The sequence below is a fragment of the Cydia strobilella genome, chromosome 2 (assembly GCF_947568885.1).
Source record: "Cydia strobilella chromosome 2, ilCydStro3.1, whole genome shotgun sequence".
In the NCBI taxonomy this organism is placed as follows: Eukaryota; Metazoa; Arthropoda; class Insecta; order Lepidoptera; family Tortricidae; genus Cydia; species Cydia strobilella.
Window position 1 is genome coordinate 16,700,601 of NC_086042.1, and position 22,467 is coordinate 16,723,067.

General features: G+C 40.3%; 1 protein-coding gene across 1 annotated transcript in view; it reads left to right on the plus strand.

Annotated features, from left to right (window-relative positions):
• LOC134749621 (cell adhesion molecule Dscam2-like) overlaps nucleotides 1-22,467 on the plus strand; it is a 167,045-nt gene that overhangs the window by 143,257 nt on the left and 1,321 nt on the right. The window contains exons 6-29 of the mRNA XM_063684641.1: nucleotides 2,298-2,388; nucleotides 2,673-3,042; nucleotides 4,228-4,363; nucleotides 4,874-4,993; nucleotides 5,089-5,265; nucleotides 6,008-6,152; nucleotides 6,589-6,737; nucleotides 8,024-8,195; nucleotides 12,105-12,244; nucleotides 13,083-13,229; nucleotides 13,633-13,723; nucleotides 13,807-13,889; nucleotides 14,120-14,248; nucleotides 14,731-14,883; nucleotides 15,172-15,301; nucleotides 17,205-17,365; nucleotides 18,070-18,249; nucleotides 18,789-18,983; nucleotides 19,391-19,585; nucleotides 19,725-19,882; nucleotides 20,757-20,925; nucleotides 21,077-21,194; nucleotides 21,516-21,712; nucleotides 21,997-22,104. Of these exons, the coding sequence (XP_063540711.1) occupies nucleotides 2,298-2,388; nucleotides 2,673-3,042; nucleotides 4,228-4,363; nucleotides 4,874-4,993; nucleotides 5,089-5,265; nucleotides 6,008-6,152; nucleotides 6,589-6,737; nucleotides 8,024-8,195; nucleotides 12,105-12,244; nucleotides 13,083-13,229; nucleotides 13,633-13,723; nucleotides 13,807-13,889; nucleotides 14,120-14,248; nucleotides 14,731-14,883; nucleotides 15,172-15,301; nucleotides 17,205-17,365; nucleotides 18,070-18,249; nucleotides 18,789-18,983; nucleotides 19,391-19,585; nucleotides 19,725-19,882; nucleotides 20,757-20,925; nucleotides 21,077-21,194; nucleotides 21,516-21,712; nucleotides 21,997-22,104 (3,714 nt within the window). The remainder of the gene's footprint in view (nucleotides 1-2,297; nucleotides 2,389-2,672; nucleotides 3,043-4,227; nucleotides 4,364-4,873; nucleotides 4,994-5,088; nucleotides 5,266-6,007; nucleotides 6,153-6,588; nucleotides 6,738-8,023; nucleotides 8,196-12,104; nucleotides 12,245-13,082; nucleotides 13,230-13,632; nucleotides 13,724-13,806; nucleotides 13,890-14,119; nucleotides 14,249-14,730; nucleotides 14,884-15,171; nucleotides 15,302-17,204; nucleotides 17,366-18,069; nucleotides 18,250-18,788; nucleotides 18,984-19,390; nucleotides 19,586-19,724; nucleotides 19,883-20,756; nucleotides 20,926-21,076; nucleotides 21,195-21,515; nucleotides 21,713-21,996; nucleotides 22,105-22,467) is intronic.

Sequence of the window (22,467 nt, forward strand, 5' to 3'; positions counted from 1 at the left end):
TTACGACAGTCGGAATTTTGATGGATCGAGCATTTAAAAACCGGAATTATAAAATTCGACATTCTAAAATTCGGAATAAAAATTATCGGAATTATGTAGCGTACCCGTTACCATGCCTTCCAGGATAAAAATAGAATTTTTCGCGAAAATCTCGCAACGCATTGAGGCTACAAGGGGCACGGTCTTAGGAGTCTGAGAAAGACCACGGTGAGACTCAGTGGCACTCTAGCCAGGCAGGTCGCTTCGCTTTCGGCTGAAACGGCATGCCAGCGCGAGTCGATTGTGATCCCAAAGACATCGTACGCAATACATATGTAGGCGCAGATCCTGACGGAGTGTGGCGCCGGAGTAGCCGTGTTCATCCCGCTCATCCCCCTCATCCCGAGCAACTTCCCGTTCCGCTTGAAATGCCTACAGGTTCCCGTGAACGTCTGCTTCGCCATGACCATCAACAAGTCGTAGAAGCAGACGCTGCGCGCCGCCGGCGTCATGCTTAGACTGATTTGACTGGAGGACCGATTTGGATGATATTTGCCATGGACATGATTTGGATAGGTACAGTCAAGGACGTAAAACTACAAAAATGTTACTGTATCGTTCTATAATATACACCTACTTCTCTATGTCGTTTTAATCACGTCAACAATTTGAATAAGGGCAAAAAAAATATTGATTTTGGAGTGTAGTTTTATTTAGTGCTACCTAATTGTAAAATATTTTATCCGGACTACAGTCCTCTAGCGTATCCATCTGTCAAATTTACTTCAAGTTCCGCCTCCAGGGGAGGAGATAAATTAGGGGTGCATTAGCCGCTTACTGACACAGACCGAATTCCACGCAGGCGAAGCCGCGGGCACAGCTAGTCAGTAATAAATGACCCAGGGACCGGACAACCCTTTCCGCGATAAAACCCTTTCAATGGGTGATACTTAAACACGGCTAACACATTGAAAGACTTTCCCTTTTGAACTGCAAGCCTATTCATACCCTTACCTTTGACTAACCCTTACCGAAAAGCTAACCAAAAATAAGGCTAGCTCTTAATAAGGGTTACCCTTATCTTTAAGCGCTTTTTATAAAGGTTTCCCTTTGCGTGAAAGAGACAGGATTAGTATATATCTAAGGTAGTGTATGAAAAGGAAAGAAAATACGTGCCTAGTCAAAGAACGCCGCCGTCGCCGCCGACGATCGCTCGGATTCGAAGTAATGTGGGCTTTATGAACAAGGTAGACGACTTAAATTAGTACGCTTATATGCTAAAAGGGAAGCCCTTTATAAGGCTAACCCTTATAAGCAATATGCAAGGTGTTGGTGAGCGGATGATAAGGGTTTTGTAAGGGTATTTTTGCTACCGATTACTCAAATGTGGTAGCTTTATATAAGGGTTTTTAAAACCAAAACAAAGGGTTTCGTCTGGCAAAGGGTATGGTGAGTTAAGCCTTATGCAATACCCTTATAAAACCCCGATAAGGGATAGCGGGCCGGTCCCTGGTTTTATAGCGGGTGTAGGTATAATAATAACCGGCACTGAAGTTAAAACAGTTTATTAAACTTAAAGAACACGGTTTATGAAACAACACAGTCCACTATACTTTAAAATTACTAAAAAACTATTACAATTCAATGTTATGATACTCGTGATCGGTCGGATACGCGCACACGTCTATACACAAAGGTACCGGCTACCGAAAGTACCGAACTAAACTCGCGCGCAGCGCTGTTGCCCTCCGCGCGATACTCAAACATGGCCGCGCCCGCGACTACTATAAATTGAACCGTGGCTTAGTCTGTTAATACGCGAGCCGGGGTCTACTTAGATTAGCTCTATTGGGAAATTGCCCACGGCGTGCTATCTCGTACTAACGCACGCTTAGGCATCCCGTCTCTGTCACACGCTATAGTTTTGATATATGGAGGTTAATCCCTCCGTTAAGTATCGACACCATATTGCTGCCCCTCCACGTTCAACAATTCAATATTCACATAAAACAAAAAAAAACAGCATTCGGAAACTCATTAAATTTTTATCGTACCTACCTATTGATTACAATTTCAAACTGATTTGTCAACATAGGGATGTTGGTATTTGGTATGTGTGACATAAAGGATGACTAACGTTAGACCGGGCCGTGTCCGGGCCGGAGCTTCCGGCGCTTCGTTTTCTATGGAAAGCACCACGAGATCATGTCATAGAAAAGTAAGTGCCGGAAGCTCCGGCCCGGCCACGGCCCGGTCTAATGTGAGTCATCCTTAATTCGTAGTAAGGTAAATATACTAAGTATATGATCTTTTCACAGGTCCTCCATACATAAGAGTCCTACCTCCGATCAAAGTTCAGAGCGGTGAATCAATCAACTTGAGGTGTCCTTTTTACGGATATCCTATTAGGTAACTGTGGTTTTTTTATTGTACAGTCAGCATCAATAGTAGCGGATCAGATTACGCGTCAAAAGCATCTACTATTTTCTAAAAACTTAACAAAAAGATATATATCTCTCTCTATTTGGAAAAGTATTCCAGGGTGGCAAATACTTTTGACGCGGTGTTTTAACCGGTACTATTGATGCTGAATGTTGTATTTTTCCGAGATTTTATTATTAAAACTATTAGACAGAAGACCTAAGAAGACAGTAAGAATAACACCTTACAAATTATAAATAATAATTTTACAGTAAAATCGACTGGGAGTACAAGGGCAAGACAATCAACTCCAACCCATTTCACTCGCGATACAAACGCAACCAGAAACGAAAAAGAAACGCGCCAACTGTTAATATGAACGGACTTTTAACACTCACAGAGGTTTCCAAAGAGGAAAATGGCGCTGTGTTCACTTGCATAGTCACCAGTCCTTCTGGAGAGATGGCTCGGAGAGCTTTCGAAATACAAGTCATCGAAGCTCCGGTGCTAGATGATTTGCTACTAGGGAATAATTTACAGGAGGGTCAGATTGTTAACGTGTATTGCAATGTCAGGAGTGGTGACCTACCAATACACTTTGAATGGTTAAAAGATGGGAAGAGGATACCTAGTGGTTTAAAGGTAATGTTACATTTTTAATCATTTAAGCTTATTGCTCTAGCTACGAGCTCGATGTGTACTAGATTTTTGTACCTATTTATTTTATCCAAGCGATATCGGGATATCTTCTAGCGTGTTTAACGGTAATTTAGGTACCTAAATGCTGTTAAGTATAGGGCCACACTGTTTAGTAAAGACCCTAAAGCCTAATACACGGTGGCCTAATGCTATCCCACGTTGTACTTGTTCACTGCTAGTAAGCTACGCTAGTAGCGTTGTTGTAGCTTGTAGCATATTTTTCCCGGTAGCACTATGAAAAGAAAATGCGCATATCAATAACAATTTTTTAAATACTGATTTATACTTTCACGATTTTTACTCATTATTATTCACAACGACGGGACTTAATCGTGTAAAATAAGTTTTAAATTTACCTCCGACGTTTCGAGGACGGCGTTGTCCCCGTTGTCTCGGAGAAGACTCTCAGGTCTTCTCAGGTAAATTTAAAACTTATTTTACGCGATTAAGTCCCGTCGTTGTGAATAATATTTTTTTAAATTTCGAAATCTGCTCTATTACAGTTCACAGACCTGTGAACCATCACACCTGTGTGATGTACAGGCGTCTGAGGTTTCCTAGCTCACTTTAATCTTACCGCGCTATTGAAAACTTCGAAGCCTAGTGATGAGTGGTACGCCATCGTAACCTGTAGCACCCTTACAAAACAATAAAGTGAAAGTTGTAGACACACTATATGGGGCAGAGTACATATTTATATATCACGATACGTGCGTGAGGCGTTCAATAAAAACATAGAGTAACTTATACTAGAGCGGTACTGTCATAGTAAATTTTGTAACCCCAGTATAAAAATACGGTAAAATGTATTTAAATATGGATAAATGATTTTTTTTATTTGCATTAATTATTTTTATGATTTTGACCCATGTTCTTTCACTGATATGCGTTAAAATTGTTAAATAACAAACGAAACCGTCAACGCCATCTATACGACAGTAGGCCAAAGCTAGTAGCGCCCTCTGAACGAGAATCAAATTTTCTTGATTTTCGAGGCACGTTTTTTCCTTAAACTGTATCCATCTATTACGGAGTTATATCTATCTTTGATAAAAACCTTAACTATATGTATTCCTTTTTCATTTTGCTTAATTCCAAAAACGATTAATCAGTTATATAACGTTTTAGGTAGTAGAACGAAGTTCTGAGCTCTTCAGTGCCTTGGTAATCAAGAAGGTATCTCTAGAACACTGTGGAGTTTACACCTGTGTCGCCTCCAACCATGTCGCTAAGGTTAACAGATCTACGGAACTTTATATTAAAGGTAAGTTTTGAAACTAGGTATAGGATGAGCAAGAACCAGACGTCAAATAGTAGATTGTGTCAAAAGGGAGCAAAATGACATATTTACGGCGAGGGCGTACATTGAATCCTAAACGGAGCGAAGGATTCTATAAAAGAATCCCGAAAGGAACGAGGGATTCTAAAATAGAATCCGGAGCGTAGTTCGTGTGTTACACCCAAGTTGGCAATAATTTTGCTACCATGTGACACCTAATGCTTTTCACATAACCTATGCCGAAATTATGATGTTTAAAAATAATATTTAAGCTATAAAACATAAGTAGGTATGCAAAAAAAACATAACAATAGTGTCCTGGAATCCATCCTAGCAGAGAAGTAGAATTTTGAGTTTGCTTTTCCGAATTGGTGATATGAAAAATCCCTTTGTAGAAATACTTACATTGATTAAATATCGGAATTTGTCAGTACAAACTCACAGTAGTCACAGACCTATTTACGAGTAGGACCTGCATGTCTATTTCATTTTCAGTGGCCCCAAAATGGCTGGAAGAGCCGTCCAATTCGTCGCTCCTTCTGGGCCGGAGGGGAGCCGTCTCGTGCAGCGCCAGCGGCTACCCGCAGCCTCAGGTGCACTGGATGAAGAAGGACGGTACGTGTTTTACTTGCACTGCACTGACTGAGTCACACTACACCTTTCTTCTGATAAAACTTAAGTACATACAGTTAATTTTTTGATGTTCCCAGCTCTTCTCGGCACCTGGCAGCCAGTCCTCGAGCTCGCCGGCGGCGGGATCCTCAGTCTACCCAACGGGACCCTCGTGATAGAGGAGGTGTCCTTAGCTGACGAAGGGCTCTACTCCTGTAACGTGGAGAACGGAGTGGGGCAGCCGCTCAGCAAGTCTGTGTGGATGAGTGTCAACAGTAAGTCACCAATCAGTAAAATTTAACTCATGCTAAGCCTATATATTTACCTGACGGGTGGATGACCGTTAATAGTAAGTCATCCCAAGATACCTAGGCTATGCCTAGTTTGGGGACCCCTGTTGATACTGTTATAAATGTACCGCTGTATGCGCGCAACCTGGACCTCATGTATACTCCATCTGCAAATTCCCATCTTTGTGTGCAAAATAAATATATTTTTCATTTTTTCATTTTTTCATCCATCAATAAAGGTCTCTGCTATTGCAACGTCGGTGCAATTCGTAACATAATACAATATAATATATCCAAAATTGTACATTTTGCAATTTTTTGAACATTTGGTACCTACTCTTCAAATGCCTAGTAAACTATTAGTGTTAAATGATGTTGCTCCACGTTTCCAAACTTTTTTTCAATGTTACTGATAGCTTATGTATCCGTAAATTGCGTTATTCATTATTTTACATTTAGATATTCAGTACCAAAAAAAAAATGAAAACATTTGCAGATAAGCACCGCGAGCTACAAAAGTTCATCGCCATTTTGTGAATGAATTTAAATTCAGATATGTATATCTACCTGAAGGCTCGCGCTATAGATCAATGATAAGTGATTTTTAACGTTACCCATAAAATAAGTCTTTCACGCCTGCACTCTACAGTTGGCAAATACGACTTTAGGTTTATGAAACACCTATCATAAAACATGTGTTGGTGAAACATTATTTTTAATTTTGCAGAACCCGTTCACTTTGATTCATCGACAGCCAACGTGACTTCACGGTTGGGTCACCCGGTAAATTTGGCATGCAAACCACTCGGCGATGACCCAATCAGGGTGACATGGACCCACAACGGGAATGTCATCGATTTTAGACATCACAGGTACCACTGCCTGTTAAGAAAAGTAATAAAGAATCCCCTAGGTCCTATGGCCACCTCCTGCGTCCATCATCAGATCACCATCAGATGGTACCATAATATTGCATTGTCACCCGACTTACATATATGTGAGTAGTTATGTGAACTTTAAGCTCAATCGAATTATGGAAAGTGGGTTTAATTTAGCTTGCAAGATTTGACCCGAATATACATACAAACATTGCAAGTTAAATTAAAGCTTGTAAAAAACAGACGTGCCGAGCGAATCTATATAAATAATAATGTTTTTTTTTTTGTTTTCCTGGACGCTTTTTGCGAGTATTCGCCGAAACGGGTTGCAACGTTCCCCTGTGTAATTTCAGCCTGTGCTAGTTTGTATTGAATATTCTAACAGATCCATTTACCTTGCAATAAAACTAAGTATGAATGTATTTTCCAGGTCAAAACTAACAGAGACGAAATCCACACTGGGCGTTGTTAGCACAATCAGTATCCAATATTCCGAGGCGATGGACGGCGGCTTGTACCAATGTCGAGCCAGCAACCCCTACGGCGCTGCAAGCTTCACTATACATCTCACCATTTTAGGTAGGTTACTAGATCTGAGGGCACGGTAGTGCCCCCGCCAAGGCGAACAAAGCGAAGCGCAAGGGCACTAAATACCTACCTTTTGAACCCTCATAACATGGGTTTGGATTATATCAGATAAACAAAATTCTCGGGATATGTGGACTTATTAAGCATAAAAAATAAATTTCAATTGCGTAGTTCTTATACTTTAGGTTTTATTCACATCTAAAAAACCCCGATTTCGTCATTGACTCACTCACTCACTGATGATCATCAACTCCTTTAGGGTACTTCCTGAAGTCCTAGGAAAGCTGAAATTTGGTAAGTAAGATAGTATTAGTACACAAACAAAAAAACTTGTAATTTTTAGCCGCTAAAGGGGTGAAAAGGGGGGTGGAATTTTGTATGGGGAATCGATAACCGCTGAACCGATTAAGTTGAAATTCGGTACCTATGTAGATTGTAGATAGTTTTTGTTATAGGGAAGGATATAGAATAATTTTCAGCCCCCAAATCACCCCGTAGGGGTGAAAAGGGGGTGGAAAAGGGGGTTGAAGCATGTATGTATGAAGTTTGGGAAGTTAGGGCTTGTAGAGTTATTTAGAAGTTTGGCTCTCACAAGAGATCTGATAACTTCTTCACAGTGCGAGCCTTATGGTTTCGTCTTGGCAACATTTTACATGAAAATAATGTTTTTGGTGGGATATTTATCACTTACTTTACTTACCGTTGAAATTTTTATTTCATTGTTCATACTTCGGTAAATAGATACCTACGAATAAGAAACTTTACAATCCAAATGTAGGTACTAGAATCCAAATGTACTACTCAATTACGCGGTTACCTACTCTACGTACTGCTAAAGGTGGCAGATTTGCAGTCTTGGCCCACCTTACGCCCCAGGCCCTGTAGTCAGTACCAGCCGCCCCTTTCTCATTGCCCATCATACAGACTGCCGCCCCTAATATCTGGCCTCCCTAGGCCCGGGCCTACCTGGGCCTTAGGGCAAATCGGCCACTGACTGCTAAGTAATTAGGTACATTTTATTAAATTTTTGAAAGAGTTAAGGGCTAAACATTTTGTCATCACACATGTTACTTTCATTGCCTTGTCATATTTTCCAAGCTAAAACTTCCCCTATGTGAATGTGTATATTAGTATACCCGAGAGCCTCGCCAGGGGAGTAGGGTGGGGTCAGCTGCATCCCTGGAGACCACACAATATGGCCCTCCACCCCTCCTTTATTACTAATAGGTAGTTACAGGCTTGATTTCCAGGATAAAATTTTGTAACCACACCCACAGAGCCTCCCACGCCGCCGTCCGACCTCCGCGTGGAGTCTGTATCGTCGCGCGTCGCGCTCGTGTCGTGGCGCGAGCGCGACGCGCGGACGGCGCACGCGCAGTACTACTCCTTACAACATGTGCCGCAGCACTACAATGTCTGGGAGCACGCGGTCACCATTAACGTCTCTAGGTAAGGCGATCTTCAAACCAAACATTCTGATTGTCTAAGATGTACACATGTCTAAGACAAATAATTGGTGCTTCGAATTTCACAGTTAATAAACATAGAGCTACACGAACACGGCTCCGTAGTCCGTACATTATGCGGTAACTCTGGTTTTCAATTGCTCAGTTGCTAAAAAATGCTCTTATTTACTCTCCACTAAATCAAGGCCACTGGTCTCCGGAAACAGTACAAATATCTATACATATAATAATCTATACATATAATAAAGCGGAAGAGGGTCGAAAGTCTGTACATGGAAAATATTCGAAAAAAAATTAGCTGGGGATACTTAGAATCGATAACAGAACACATTCCAACAGTTTTTAGAATTTTTGTCTGTTTATCTGTTTGTCTGTTTATCTGTTTATCTGTTTATCTGTTTGTCTGTTTATTTGACCGCGCTACAAATGAAAACGGCTGAACGGATTTTGATGCAAACTTTACTAATCTGTCGAAAAAACCCACGGCTAGGCTATAAAAATTTGAGAAATTTTACCCCTAAGAGGGTTAAAAAGGGGATGAAAGTTTGTATGGAGTTCAAGATTTATTTTAAGCTAGCAATTTGAAACTTCGTAAGAAGATATATTATTGAAATACAAGAAAACTAATTTCAGCGTTTTTGAAAATTCATCCCCTAAGGAGGTGAAATAGAGGTTGAAAGTTTGTATGGAGTTCAATTTTTTTTAAGTGCGTTACTTGAAACTTTGTATAATGTTCATATTACACAATATACAGGAAAAGTGATTTTAGCCTTTTCAAGAATTCGTCCCCTAACAGGGTTAAAAGGGGGTTGAAAGTTTGAATCCATTACAAATGCTTTGAAACTTCTTAGAAAGGTATGACAGACGATTACAAAAAACTAATTTTGACGTTTTTGGAAATTTAACCCCTCAGGGGGTTGAAAATGGGATGAAAGTTTGTCTTGGGGTGCAAGTTTTATTTTAAGCCAGGAACTTCAAACTTAGCAAAACGTTAATTATATTAAAAAGCAAGAAAAAAAATTTCAGCGTTTTTAAAAATTCATCCCCTATGGTGGTGAAAAAGGGGTTAAAAACTTTATCTTGATAACTATATCATTTTAGCTACTAGGCCAAGTTAGGTACCGTTTTTGTATAAATCGGGTATGCCGAATTCATTTATGATATCAAAATGACACCATTCCCGAGTGAAAACACAAAAAATATGAAATAAACTTTTTTTTAATTTCTCTTTACGCTTAAACCACGCTTAAACCGCTAAACCGATTTAGATAAAATTTGGTATAGAGATAGTTTGAGTCCCGTGGAAGAACATAGGGTAGTTTTTATCCAAAAAATGGAGACTGCGTTTGCATGGAGAAGCGGCCGTGCCCTTTCCTCTTAATAATGGTCACGAAGGTGGGTACTTTAAAAAAAAAAACATTTTTCAGTAAATGTCAAACGATTTGGGACTTTTATGCGTTACCATGCCTTCCCGAAAAAAATCGAATCTTTCGCGAAAGTCTCGCAATGCATTGCGGCCACAAGGGGCACGGTCTCAGGAGTCTGAGAAAAAGCACGGTGAGAGACTCAGTGGAGCCAGGCAGGTCGCTTCGCTTTCGGCTGAAATGGCAAGCCAGCGCGAGTCTCGATTGTGATCCCAAATACATCGTACGCAATACATATGTAGGCGCAGATCCTGACGGAGTGTGGCGCCGGAGAAGCCGTGTTCATCCTGCGTATCCCTCTCATTCCGAGCAACTTCCCGTTCCGCTTCAAGCGCCTACAGGTCCCCGTGAGCGTCTGCTTCGCTATGACCATCAACAAGTCGTAGGGGCAGACTCTACGCAGTTCCATTTCCCACTCCGAAAACAAAAAAAAGGGGCAGACGCTGCCCGCCGCCGGCGTCATGCTTAGACTGATTTGACTGGAGGACCGATTTGGATGACATGATTTTGATGGGAACACCCAAATATTCCGAAATACGTTTTTCCGATTTTTATAACCACGACTTTCATAATCCCGATTATTTATAAGTCCGAAATATCAAAATTACGATTTTAACAAAACACGATGGAATAAAATCACGAATGTGCTATTTCCGAAAATTTTAAATCCGATTGACACTGTCTTGACAGAAAGCTTGAAGTTCCGGTTTTACACTTTCTCGAAAGTATTTTTTTTTCCGAATTCCTAAATTCCGAAAAATCATTGTCCGATCGGAAATAAAATAATTCGGTATTCAGAAATTCGGTTTTTTACCAGATCGGAAAAAAGAAGTCCGTGATATTCCAATGAAGACTCACGTTTTAGTAATTATTACGGGTACCTGTCGTGCCGCGTCATGTTAAATTCGGCATAAAATATTTTTGGCATAAAAATTCGGCATCAATAAATTAGACAGAACTGCGAACCCGAACTGTTGCTAGAAGTGGGTTAGGTTAGGTTAGAACTGCGACCCCCAAGAAAACGAACTGTTGCCAGAAGTGGGTTAGGTTAGGTTAGAATTGCGACCCCCAAGAAAACGAACTGTTGCCAGAAAAGTGCGGTTAGGTTAGGTTAGAACTGCGACCCCCAAGAAAACGAACTGTTGCCAAAAAAGTGGAAATTTAAAAATTGGGATATTTAAAATAGGAATCACGTTAATTCGGAATAAGTGCAATTCCGAATTCGTGATTTTTAAAATCATAAATGTTAAATTCGGTGTTTGCCACCATCGGAATTGTTATAGTCGGAATTATGTAGTTCGGAATTTACAAAATTCGGCTTTTTGGGTTTTCGGAAATATAAATCTTCGTGATTTTCATCATTCGTAATTATGACAGTCGGAATTTTGATGGGTCGAACATTTAAAAATCGGAATGATGAAATTCGACATTCTAAAATTCGGAATAAAAATTTTCGGAAATATGTAGTGTACCCGATTTGGATAGGTACAGTCAAGGACGTAAAAATACAAAAATGGTACTGTATCGCTCGATATACACCTACTACTCTATGCCGTTTAAATCACGTCAAAAATTTGAACAAGGGCAAAAAAATAACATTTTGGAGTGTAATTTTATTTAGTGGTAGCAAAGAGGATATAATATTATAGAGCGGTACTGTCATAGTAAATTTTGTAACCACAGTAAATTCACTGCCATCTATCGACACACTTTAAAACTAAAAATGAAGATTTATAAAAATACGATAAAATGTATTTAAATATGGATAAATGATTTTTTTTATTTCCATTAATTATTTTTATTATTTTGACCCATGTTCTTTCACTGATATGCGTTAAAATTGTTAAATAATAACAAACGAAACCGTTAACGCCCTCTATACGAGAGTAGGCAAAAGGTAGTAGCGACATCTGATCGAGAATCTAATTTTCGTGATTTTCGAGGCACGTTTATTCTATATATCTATTACGGAGTTATATCTATCTTTGGTGGTAGGTACATAATTGTAAAATATTTTATCTGAACTACAGTCCTCTAGCGTATCCATCTGTCAACTTTACTTTAAGTTCCGTCTCCAGGGGACAGGGAGATAAATTAGGGGTGAATTAGCCGCTTACTGACACAGACCGAATTCCACGCAGGCGAAGCCGCGGGCACAGCTAGTGAGCAATAAATATAGTAAATAAAGTACCGTCAATCGGGGTGAATAGGGATGGCTCGGGTGAATAGGGACAAGTTTAAAAATGTGATTTACCTGACAATTTATTAAAAAATACCCACACTAACTGTATCATACAAAATCTGCTATTTATTTTCAATCGAATGATACAATTTGTGTGTGTATTTTTTAAGAAATTGTCAGGTAAATCACATTATAAGTTTTGTCCCTATTCACCCCAGCCACCCCTATTTACCCCGGTTGACGGTACGTACTTAAATAACAAATTTCCGTATCTACTTGTTTTCAGAAAAGACACAGATCTGAGACAAAGCTTGGAGCTGCAGAACCTGAGGCCGGCCACTACGTACGGCGTGCGAGTGGCCACCGGCAACCAAGTCGGCGTCAGTCTGTTCACCGCCCCCGTGCACTTCACCACACACGAAGAGGGTAAACTATCGACTGTCACGTTTAGAGCTCTTACACACTATAATGTTTCTGTTTTAAAGGTCCCTTTTTATAGTTTTTCGTAAATAATTCGAAAACGGTGGCTTGTAGCAAAAAATGTTCTTTTACATAAATATACATAATCTACATAAAATTGTCTAAAAAAGATTATGTACACTTTTTGCTAGGACCTATATTTAAAAAGATTTTAAATCGAGAAAGTTACTTATAGTCAATCCTAAGGTCGTTCTTTTTAGATTTTCGTAAATAACTCGTAAATGGTAGCCCATAGCAAAAAATAGTATTTTATTTAAACAATCTGTACAAAATAGATATATCATATACCCCAAAAATACCACGTCAAACTGACACTGGAGGTAGGACACCCTAAGAGAGAACATTTATAACCGATTTAGGTTTTCATTAATATTGCTGGTATTAGTGGTATTTTTGGCGTGGATCTTGTAATCTCATCCCTATAAGATTTGACTTACTGCTTGATTCGAACGACGAACCCGACAAACCACGAAGTTTCAATCCCCTAACTGAAAAAAATTGTTTTCGATATAATCCCTCTCAACCCTCTTAGAAGATTTTATTTATATATTTATTTCTATTTAAAAAAGCCCCCCTCACAGTAATATATAGACAGACACACTTTGTATGCCTAGGGAAAGATTTACCCATCATACCACGTGACCTGTCATGTGCATTCGTCTATGTGCAAAAAACTGATCGATTTTGTGAGTGCGAAACACCTTTACGAGACTAACGAAAGTGCAATCTGCACTCTTTTCACCTTGTGGTATGTATGTCTATAAGTATTTTCTTAAATATTCAGCTCCATCCTCATCCCCGAACAACGTGCAAGCTGAACAAACTGAAAATCCAGGAGAGCTGCGGGCTTCCTGGATGCCTCCGCTGAAGGAGACCCACAACGGGCTTATAGTAGGGTACCACGTCAAGGCGGTGCCGCAGGGCAGTTCAGGTGAGAAACCATCGTGGCACTTGACATTATGATAGTCTAGCGGCGTTTATAATTGCCTATTTAGTATCCTAGTAAGAGTAAGACCTAAGGATGCCTCTTAGTTTTTTACTTAACATCTTGTTTAATAATGGTTAATTTTTATGCACCAGATGATAGAAGCCATGCTCTGAATTAATTATGTATGTATACTTTACCTGAGGCCATACGCGATGGCAGAATAGATCTACCTGTTGATTTAGGATCCTAAGTTGAAATATTAACCTTATTGACATTGACACTTCATTGACGCTTAAATTCGACGGATTCGTGTGCTGCAGCTTTACTGCGATGTTCATCATTTTCTGTCTGACGAGACTACCTTACCATAAAGATTTATTTAATGCAAACTGCGTTTTTTTTTCAGTATCGGACATCAATGACTCAAGGACAGTCAAGGTTTTACATCAATCAGGAAAACAAGAAACTTTACTAAGTGGACTCTTAAAAAACACTAGGTAATAATCTTGCATCCGCAAAATACAGAAATACATGGGTTTTTATATAACATGTACAATTATGTGTATGATTATTTTACCAGGTATGCTGTGTCAATAGCAGCCTTCACCAGTGCGGGATCAGGACCATTTTCAATACCCGTATTTCAAGACACCAGAGAAGGAGGTAAAACCCAGTAATGCGTTTTAAGTGAGCTTAAAACCCCACAGATTATAATGGTTCCAACTGTTTTTGATAACGCTGAAATTGGGTCAAATAAAAGAAACTAAACCTGTAACTTGAACACATGGTAGATGGAATCTAAATTATTGCAGGACCATTTAAGCATAGCTTTGAGCGTTTATTATCGTTGCTTAAGAAACAAGAAATAAAGGTTAGATGTTTGCATGTTGCAGCGCCAGAGCAAGCGCCGCTGGCTGTGGAATGCACGGCGGTGTCGCCGACGTCACTGCGCGTGGGTTGGCAACCCCTGCAGGCCGGCGCCAGCTCGCTCGTCGGCTACTCCGTGCTCTACGCGGCAGAGGGTACGGTCACTGTACTTAATTAATTACCAAACGTATTACGGTCGTAGTTCTGATATAGCACGTCACTTATGATACCACGCGTTAGTAAGATACGAGTGCTATATCATATCATGTTTACGCGATAAATGAAAGCGTGATACACCAGCAGATTTAATGAACTCCCTCCAGTTTAACGACCAATGACGGGGTCTGGTTTAGAGACACCCAACCTAACCTACACCGAAGTCTTTACCATTTATCAACTCCATCTGTTTAACCTACAAAAATATAGGAGGTAAAACACAATATGGGTGCAATGCATAATGTTGTAGGTAAGTAAAATATAATGTATCTAGCCTAGCTCACTAACGTTGATTGTTTCGCCTATTATTACAGACCACTTACTTACTGCACTTAGTACCCTGTAGGTACCCTTTTTATTTAAGTATACGAAATGAGAATCAAATGCAGACATTTAACAGGGAATCTATAATAATTTTCAGAAGACGCATGGCATAACCAAACGTCACTCCACACCGAGATATACCTGCAGGGCCTGCTGAAGTACTCCAACTATACCGTCAAAGTGGCCGGTTTCTCCAACTACGGGGCAGGACCTTTCTCCTACCCAATCGTTTGTGCTACTTTACAGGATGGTAAGTACCAAACAGTATAGCCGTGTTAGCACTTTATTAGTAGCCCTAAATGATCTTGCTTTGGTACCTATATCTTTTCTAATACCGTAAGAGCACCCGGGGACGTGCCCCGCTCTCACTGAAAATTCAGATTTGATTTGGTTATGATACGACCTTAACACGACTCCCAGTGCATTCCGGCGCCCGCACCAATCAGTGTGAGCAATAGTTGAAGTCAGCATTTTTCAGTCATTTTTCATTTGCCTTATTATTACTAAAGCAAGCTGGTCATGTTCAGTTTTGTTCCAGTGCCCGACCCGCCAGCTGACATCAAAGTATTAGTGCTGTCGGGCTCCTCCTTGCTCGTCAGTTGGAAGAGACCGGAACATTCCAATGGAATACTGCTATATTATACAGTTTACGTCAAACCCACTTCCAGGTACAATATTTATATTTTATATTAGGTATATAGGTACAATGAACTATATCACGTTCGCGGACGCGGATTGCATAGCATCCGTTTTTGTACTACTCCTGGTGACGCGGATGCTATTGAATCCGTTTTTCGGTTTAAATTTCCGGGTTGATATGCTTACCAATCCGCTTTGTCACAGTATAATATTATTCACCAACATTTCCTCTACCAGTCACCAGGGTCACAGAAGGCATACTGTCATATTACATAGTTTTATCGCAGTTAAAAATTATGCTGTGACGTCTGCAATTGTGCCCCCCTTTTCGTAACGCGGATGCTATATAGCATTCGCATAGGATGCTATACCATTTGCATATGATGCTATAGCATTCGTCTTTGTATGGGATTCTCTTAGTAGCCCAGCAGGTGCGTCTGGGAGTGGACACGTGCAATTTGGGCGAATTTCGCGCGTGATCGCTATTTTGATGGATTTTTGTGATATCATAATTAATGTTTTTCTTAATACAATTTCTTCAAGTTTCTGATTGTGTTTTAATGAACAAACATGTGTACTTGCTCGTTATTGCACTACAACCAAATTTTGATAACGGTTAACATAAAAAAGTGAGGCATGAATGTGTATACCTATTATTCAAGTAATTACGTTAGTAGTCATAGTTTTGGTGATATAATTGTGAAATTATAGCCTGTTAGCGCTCGATGACCTACTCTCACAAGGTAAGCCCCTTATGACAAGCATTATGGCATAATTTTGTGTATATTTCACGTCTTGAGTTTGGTATAGATGCATCCGAAAAAGAATACAAATTTGGGTAAATCATCATCATCAGTCAGCCTGGCAGGAAAAGCGGTAGACACTTTAATTCCAGGACTTAACGTGGCGATGCGGCACAGAGGACTCAAAAAGTGAAATGTGGCAAAGATTGACGCTTTCGAAAATTTGGGTTGGTGTAAAATGCTGCGTATACCTTGGACAGCTAGAAGAACAAACTTCCTCATACTAAGAGAGCTCAACATTGCAACTCGGCTCTCCACAACATGCCATGAGCAGACCCTTTGATTCTTTAGATATATTATGCGGTCTCCATTGCATGATGTTGTGGAATCACATAAGTTTAAGTCGAACGAACGTCGGAGGTATTTGGAATGGCGCACGTATGAGATAGACACATATTTACGATGATATGCAATGAAGGAACAAGAAAGAAAGTATAAAAGTGTTTGTAGGAGTAAGCAATGAGTCTTTAGAGCAATAATCTCGCCTCTAGAAGTCAAAAGTATCAGCCGTTGAGCACAATTAATGAATGCTATAACATGCGGTGTCACATAGAATTACATCTTGACTACGTCATGTGACAGACATGCTTATGCATCCGAATTGTATAGCATTTGTTCTCACATAGCATATAAAAAATATACTTTATATTGATGCAGATTGCATAGCATTCGACTTGCATAAAATAACGCGTCATATAGCAACCTAATTGATGTCTGTAGTGACGGGAATGCTATAACAGTCCCAAACTCTCCATACAAAATTTAGGTGTCCAACTGGTGTGACTGAGCGTCCGCAAACGTGATATCATGGTACACCTTGAATTTTATATTTAAATTTTACCTATTATTTTATACTCTTAATCAAACTAAAGTTATAGTTATAGTATATTGCAGTGCCCAACAGGGTTCACAATCAACAAATTACTTTGTGAATTTGCAATAAAATATTGAGTATTGAAAGTTTGTTATAACAACTTTATCTAACCACCAAAGAGTTCTTGCAATGCAGTTTAGATTACGATCAAATCAGAACTCGCTCGTAGTCTCATTCATCAGTTGTTATGGCTCAGTGATATAGTAGGTATATACTTAATATAAAAGCACAATTGACATAAGCAATCACTTATAGCAACGGTCCCCCACAAACTTACCGCGTGGAGGAGGGCCGCACCGGCGCAGAGATCAAGGAGCTGGGCGCGGGTCGCAGCTACGAGGCGTGGGTCACCGCCACAACCCGCGCCGGCGAGGGCTCGCCCTCCCGCCGCGTCTCACACACCCCGACGTCTAGAGGTACGAGTATGTAACCTGGGATTTGGGAACTATTAGCAACGGCCTTGCTAAACATACGTACGTGTTATCTAACTCGTACCATTAGGTTAGTTTGATCGTCATCGCTCTAAAACTTTCTACTTCGTCTAGAGCTAAAAGTACACACCACCACTGGTACCTCCTCCCCCCTCACAATTCACAATGGTATAAATATTATTCAAATCGCACAAGTAGAACCGGAGCGGAGCAGCTGACAACTTTTGGATCAGTCCTCGTGTAAGGTGTATACTTACAAGCATTTTATTAACTTGCTATCTACCTAGCTATATATGTATGTATGTACGGGTCAAATCTTGCAAGTTTGACCCACTTTCCGACTTTTAATTGCAGCTGAAAATATGTATATATGTGTAAGTCGAGTGACAATACAATATTATGGTACCACCGAGCTGATCTGATGAGACAGGAGGTGGCCATAGGAACTCTGTGATAAAACAACGAAACCTAATTGTATTTGAGGTCTCGATGATTGTCTCGATGATTATTAGTTGCCTGTGGAAAAAAGTACAGTCAGCGATAAAAAAATCGATCTGGATTAGATATGAATCGGATCTGTCGATGACATTTTTGGTTGTAGAAATGTCAGTTCCATATCTAATCCAGATCGAATTCATGTCCTATCATTAAAATTATAATACGCCTGTAAGATCTTGATCTGTTTTCAGTGGTAGCGGGCGTGGCGTCCCTGGGCGGCACCGTGTCAGTGGGAGTGGGCAGCTCGCTGCTGCTGGTGTGCCAGTGCGTGGGCGTGCCGCCGCCGCGCACCGTGTGGTACCACAAGCACAACATCATCACGCACCATTCGCGCTTCACCAGGAACCATGATGATAGCCTGCTCATCAATAGTAAGAAATTAATATTATTAATACCGTCCTGTCTGCTGTTGCGCATGTCTGCTGTGTATGTGTATGCTGTTTAGGAAAATATAACATAACTATTGTCAAGAGACAAGACAAGTTGTGCACTAGAATTTCCCCAGTAGATATTTAACCAACCAGTACCACTTTTGAGAAACTAAATACAAGATTATTAACAGAACGACACAGCGATACTATTATACCTAGTATCGCTATGTCGGTACTTATCTCGATTCTTCAGGGCATTAACAACTTTGTTTTAATTTTTTACTATACTTCATCAAAATTCAGTTACCTATGACAGCCCGTTTTATTGACACTTAATAGGATTAGGTAAAGGTATGACCCTACGGGCAACGATAATAATTATATATTATGTGGCTCTAATTTAAATTTAAATGTAGAGCTTAGTGATCTAGATATTTATGCAATTTTTGCCTTTTATATACCTAGCGAAATAAAAAAATCGAAACATATCTTAATTTTAAGTCAGTCCAGAAGCTATTTAACATTTATCTCTTCTCCAGACATAGACCCATCTCTCGGCGGCAACTACACCTGCCTGGCGAAGAACCTGTACGGCTCGGACTCTGTGGAGTACACGGTGGTGGTGCTGCCTCTGCCCGAGGCCCCGGTGCTACGCGCCACGCCGCACAAGCACTCAATACTCGTGGAGTGGGAGCAACCCTACTACTCGCACAACAAGAGCAGTCAGAAGATTAGTAAGGGCTTCTTTGTTATGAATGATTATGTTGATGACGTTGTTACAAGTGTTACATGTAATGAGCACGTGATGTACGTTGTACCATCGAAAAATCGCTAAGGAAGAGAGTATTAGAAAGTCAAAGACGGCAAATGTTGTTAGATCAATAATTTAAAAAAAATTAGAGAAAGATTACAGTGATAGTGCTGAGATTGGCGTGGAGTATACAACATAATGTTATAAAAGTAAATTAGGCGAAGTATAAAAGAAATATAATCATCGTAAAATTTAATAGTGACGGTCAAAGCGTGATGATACTGATTGTACGAGCTCATGTCCCGACTTTAATGCCGTGGTTACTACTTACACACCTACTAGTTTGTACTTTGTTATCTATAGCTTGAATATCTTCACTTCTTTCCGCAGGTTATAGTTTAACTTGGAAAGTGGCCAACGGGCCATGGCAGGAGGCGTGGCCCGCTGCGCGGCCCAATCTGTCGGTACAGAAGCATACATTGACTGGTCTCAAGTGTGGGACTAAGTACTCCGTCAGGATAACTGCCACTAACAAAGTGGGGACATCCCAACCGGCGTATCTGGACGTAAGCACGCTTGGGGGAGGTGAGTCCGTTTTAAACTTTAAACAGCTATAATAGTGAATGTCTTTTAACTTGAATGATAGCTAAAGTGTCATGGTACGATCGGTGTCTGCGTGCACAACTTGTACCTTGTAGCTAAGTGAATCGGTGGTCGTCCTCAGTGCCGATCCCGCCGGCGAGCAGCGAGTGGTTGTGGAGCAACAGCACGCACCTGTACGTGCAGCGCGCGGGCTGGGACGACGGCGCGTGCCCGCTGCGCGCGTTCGAGGTGCAGCACCGCCCGCTCGGCACGCGCGCCTGGAGGACCGCTCACACACAGGTACACTCGTGTTAAAGCGCTTTAAATCAATTGATTGAGTATTTTGAAGAAGTTTTTAACATTAATATGAAATAGGTAGGTACATATCCTTTTTCTTATAGTCGCCCAATAATTGAGGAGTGTCTTTTCAAAATGGCTTATTTATGTATGGTGTTTATGTTCATAGAGAAATAAGCCCTTTTGAAAAGACACTCCTCAATTACGGCCAGGGAAACAAAGCCTAAAACGTTTCCAAACGAACCATCTGTCCCAGCACCAGCTCATGCTAGTGAGTCCAGCAATACGTGGGCATTATCCGCTTTTCCCAGTTAACCTAATAAGGCTTTTGATAGACACGTTTTCTAACATAGGTATAATAATGTTGTAGCAACTGGCATCCTTAAATATATAAATTGGCCTAACCAATACCATTCGCGCCATCATATTTCAATTGACGTTACTTATTCGGTGGCTTCCTCATCTTTCCTTCCTGTTACGTACAAAATTCCTACTTGGTAGGATTTAAGGAAATAAATGTTTCTGATATTGGTATAAGCTAATAATGTTACATAATATTCAGAAAACAAAAGGAACGCTTTTTGTGTAGGTATAATTGTAGGTATCGGCCACCAAAGGCCATCACCAAGAGGAAAGTGAAAACGGTTGGATCACTGAAAGGTGTCTCCCCATTTATCAACTATTTGCAGAATCGTGAAGCTGAATTATTTAGAAACTGTTTGCAAAACTGTCCTGTGAGCAATGTTTGTAGTACTCGTACCTAAACCACAACAATTTAGAGATAACTCTTAATCGTCTGCTAGATCCTGCTCATACAAATAATGTAACTCACACCGTTTATTTACCTACAATGATATTTGCGTAATGATCCCGTCAGAGTTACACGGACCTTTCATCGTGGAGCTCGTACGAGTCGGGGCGCAGTGGGTCGTTCGCCATCGGGGATCTGACGCCCGGCACCTGGTACCAGGTGCGCGTCACCGCCACCAACGAGGCCGGCAGCGTCACCACGATATATGCCTATGCTACTAAGAATGAGGATGGCAGTAAGTGATGATTTTGCCTTTTGTAGGCCTTTTGGAACTAAGATTTTCACAATCGAATTTTTCGTTAAATAATAGGTACTTAGAACCGACGATTACTTGGTTACCTATACGTATGTTTAGCTGACTGTGTGATACCTATCATCTTTTTCAGGCGAAGTCGGCCCGCCATCGGAATTTTTAGACTTGAATATGATCGTCATCATCGGCAGCTCGATTTTACTGCTCATCTGTCTTCTCAGCTGTGTTTACATACTCGTCAGGAGACAAAGGTAAGAATTATCATCTGCCTGGTATATGACTCAGTGAAAACTCGGTAATTATGGTTATTTACGAATTACACTAGTTGCCGCAGCGAACGTGTTAAGTAGAAATCTAATAGATCTTTATCCAGCACACTTGTGCCAGCAAATATTGGGAATATTTTTTAATATTTATTTATTTTTAATATTAGAATTTTTATTTCATTATTATACTTCACATGTGTAAGACAATACAATTCAACAAATAATGTTTTTAGCAATATTATTTCGAAGATATTATGCCTAGTATTTTTTTTGCAAATATTAAAACTGATTTTTTCGTAATTTTAGAAGCGGCAACCTAACAGAGTACCGCGACTCAATAACCGTGGACAACAAGTCTGAGAGCGGCAACCTGACCGCCAACACGTCGCACACCAACCTCGCCAACATGGCCAACATCGGCAACCTGTCCAAGGAGAACGCCGTCAACGCGCAGAACAGGATTTACAGCGCGCCCATACATATGAGGAACAATAGCAAACATGGTAAAATTTGCCGTCCTTCTAACAACTTTATTTCATCCCTCACACATAATAATTTCAGTAGAGTAGGTATTTTGCCTTGCTATATTTGAATACGCTCAAGATTTGAGGAAAGCGTTAGCGAAAGCTCCCTGTTGTAATTGTTGTTGAATTTTTTTTAAAAGCCTCCATTTTTAAAAGTGTGATTAAAGTGACGGTTAACTATTGCTTATTTCAATGTTGTAGAACCATGTTGTTTTTTTTTCTGTCCTTGATACATCCTTCAACCATTATTTTAATTATTTCAGAGCTGTACGAGATCAGTCCATACGCGCAGTTCGCGGTGGGGTTCCGTACGTTCGGGCACGTCGACAACCAGGACTTGCCCGGCCGCCACAAGCACCGTTTCGACACAGGTCAGTCACGTAATCTACACATACTTATAACATATATTCGATATTTACGAGGGAACATTTAATTTAAAAATAAATAATAAATAAATATTAGATAAATATTATAGGACATTCATACACAAATTGACTAAGGCCCACAGTAAGCTCAAGAAAGCTTGTGTTATGGGTACTCAGAGAACGATATACCTACATAGAAAACACCAACGACTCAGGAACACATATGACACATATCTGTGTTCGTCACACAAGTAATGCCCTTACCGGGATTCGAACCCAGAACCATCGACTTCATAATTAAGCAGTCACACCGACTAAGCCAGACCGATCGTCGGTATTTACATTAAGGGAAAATATATTTAGAGATAG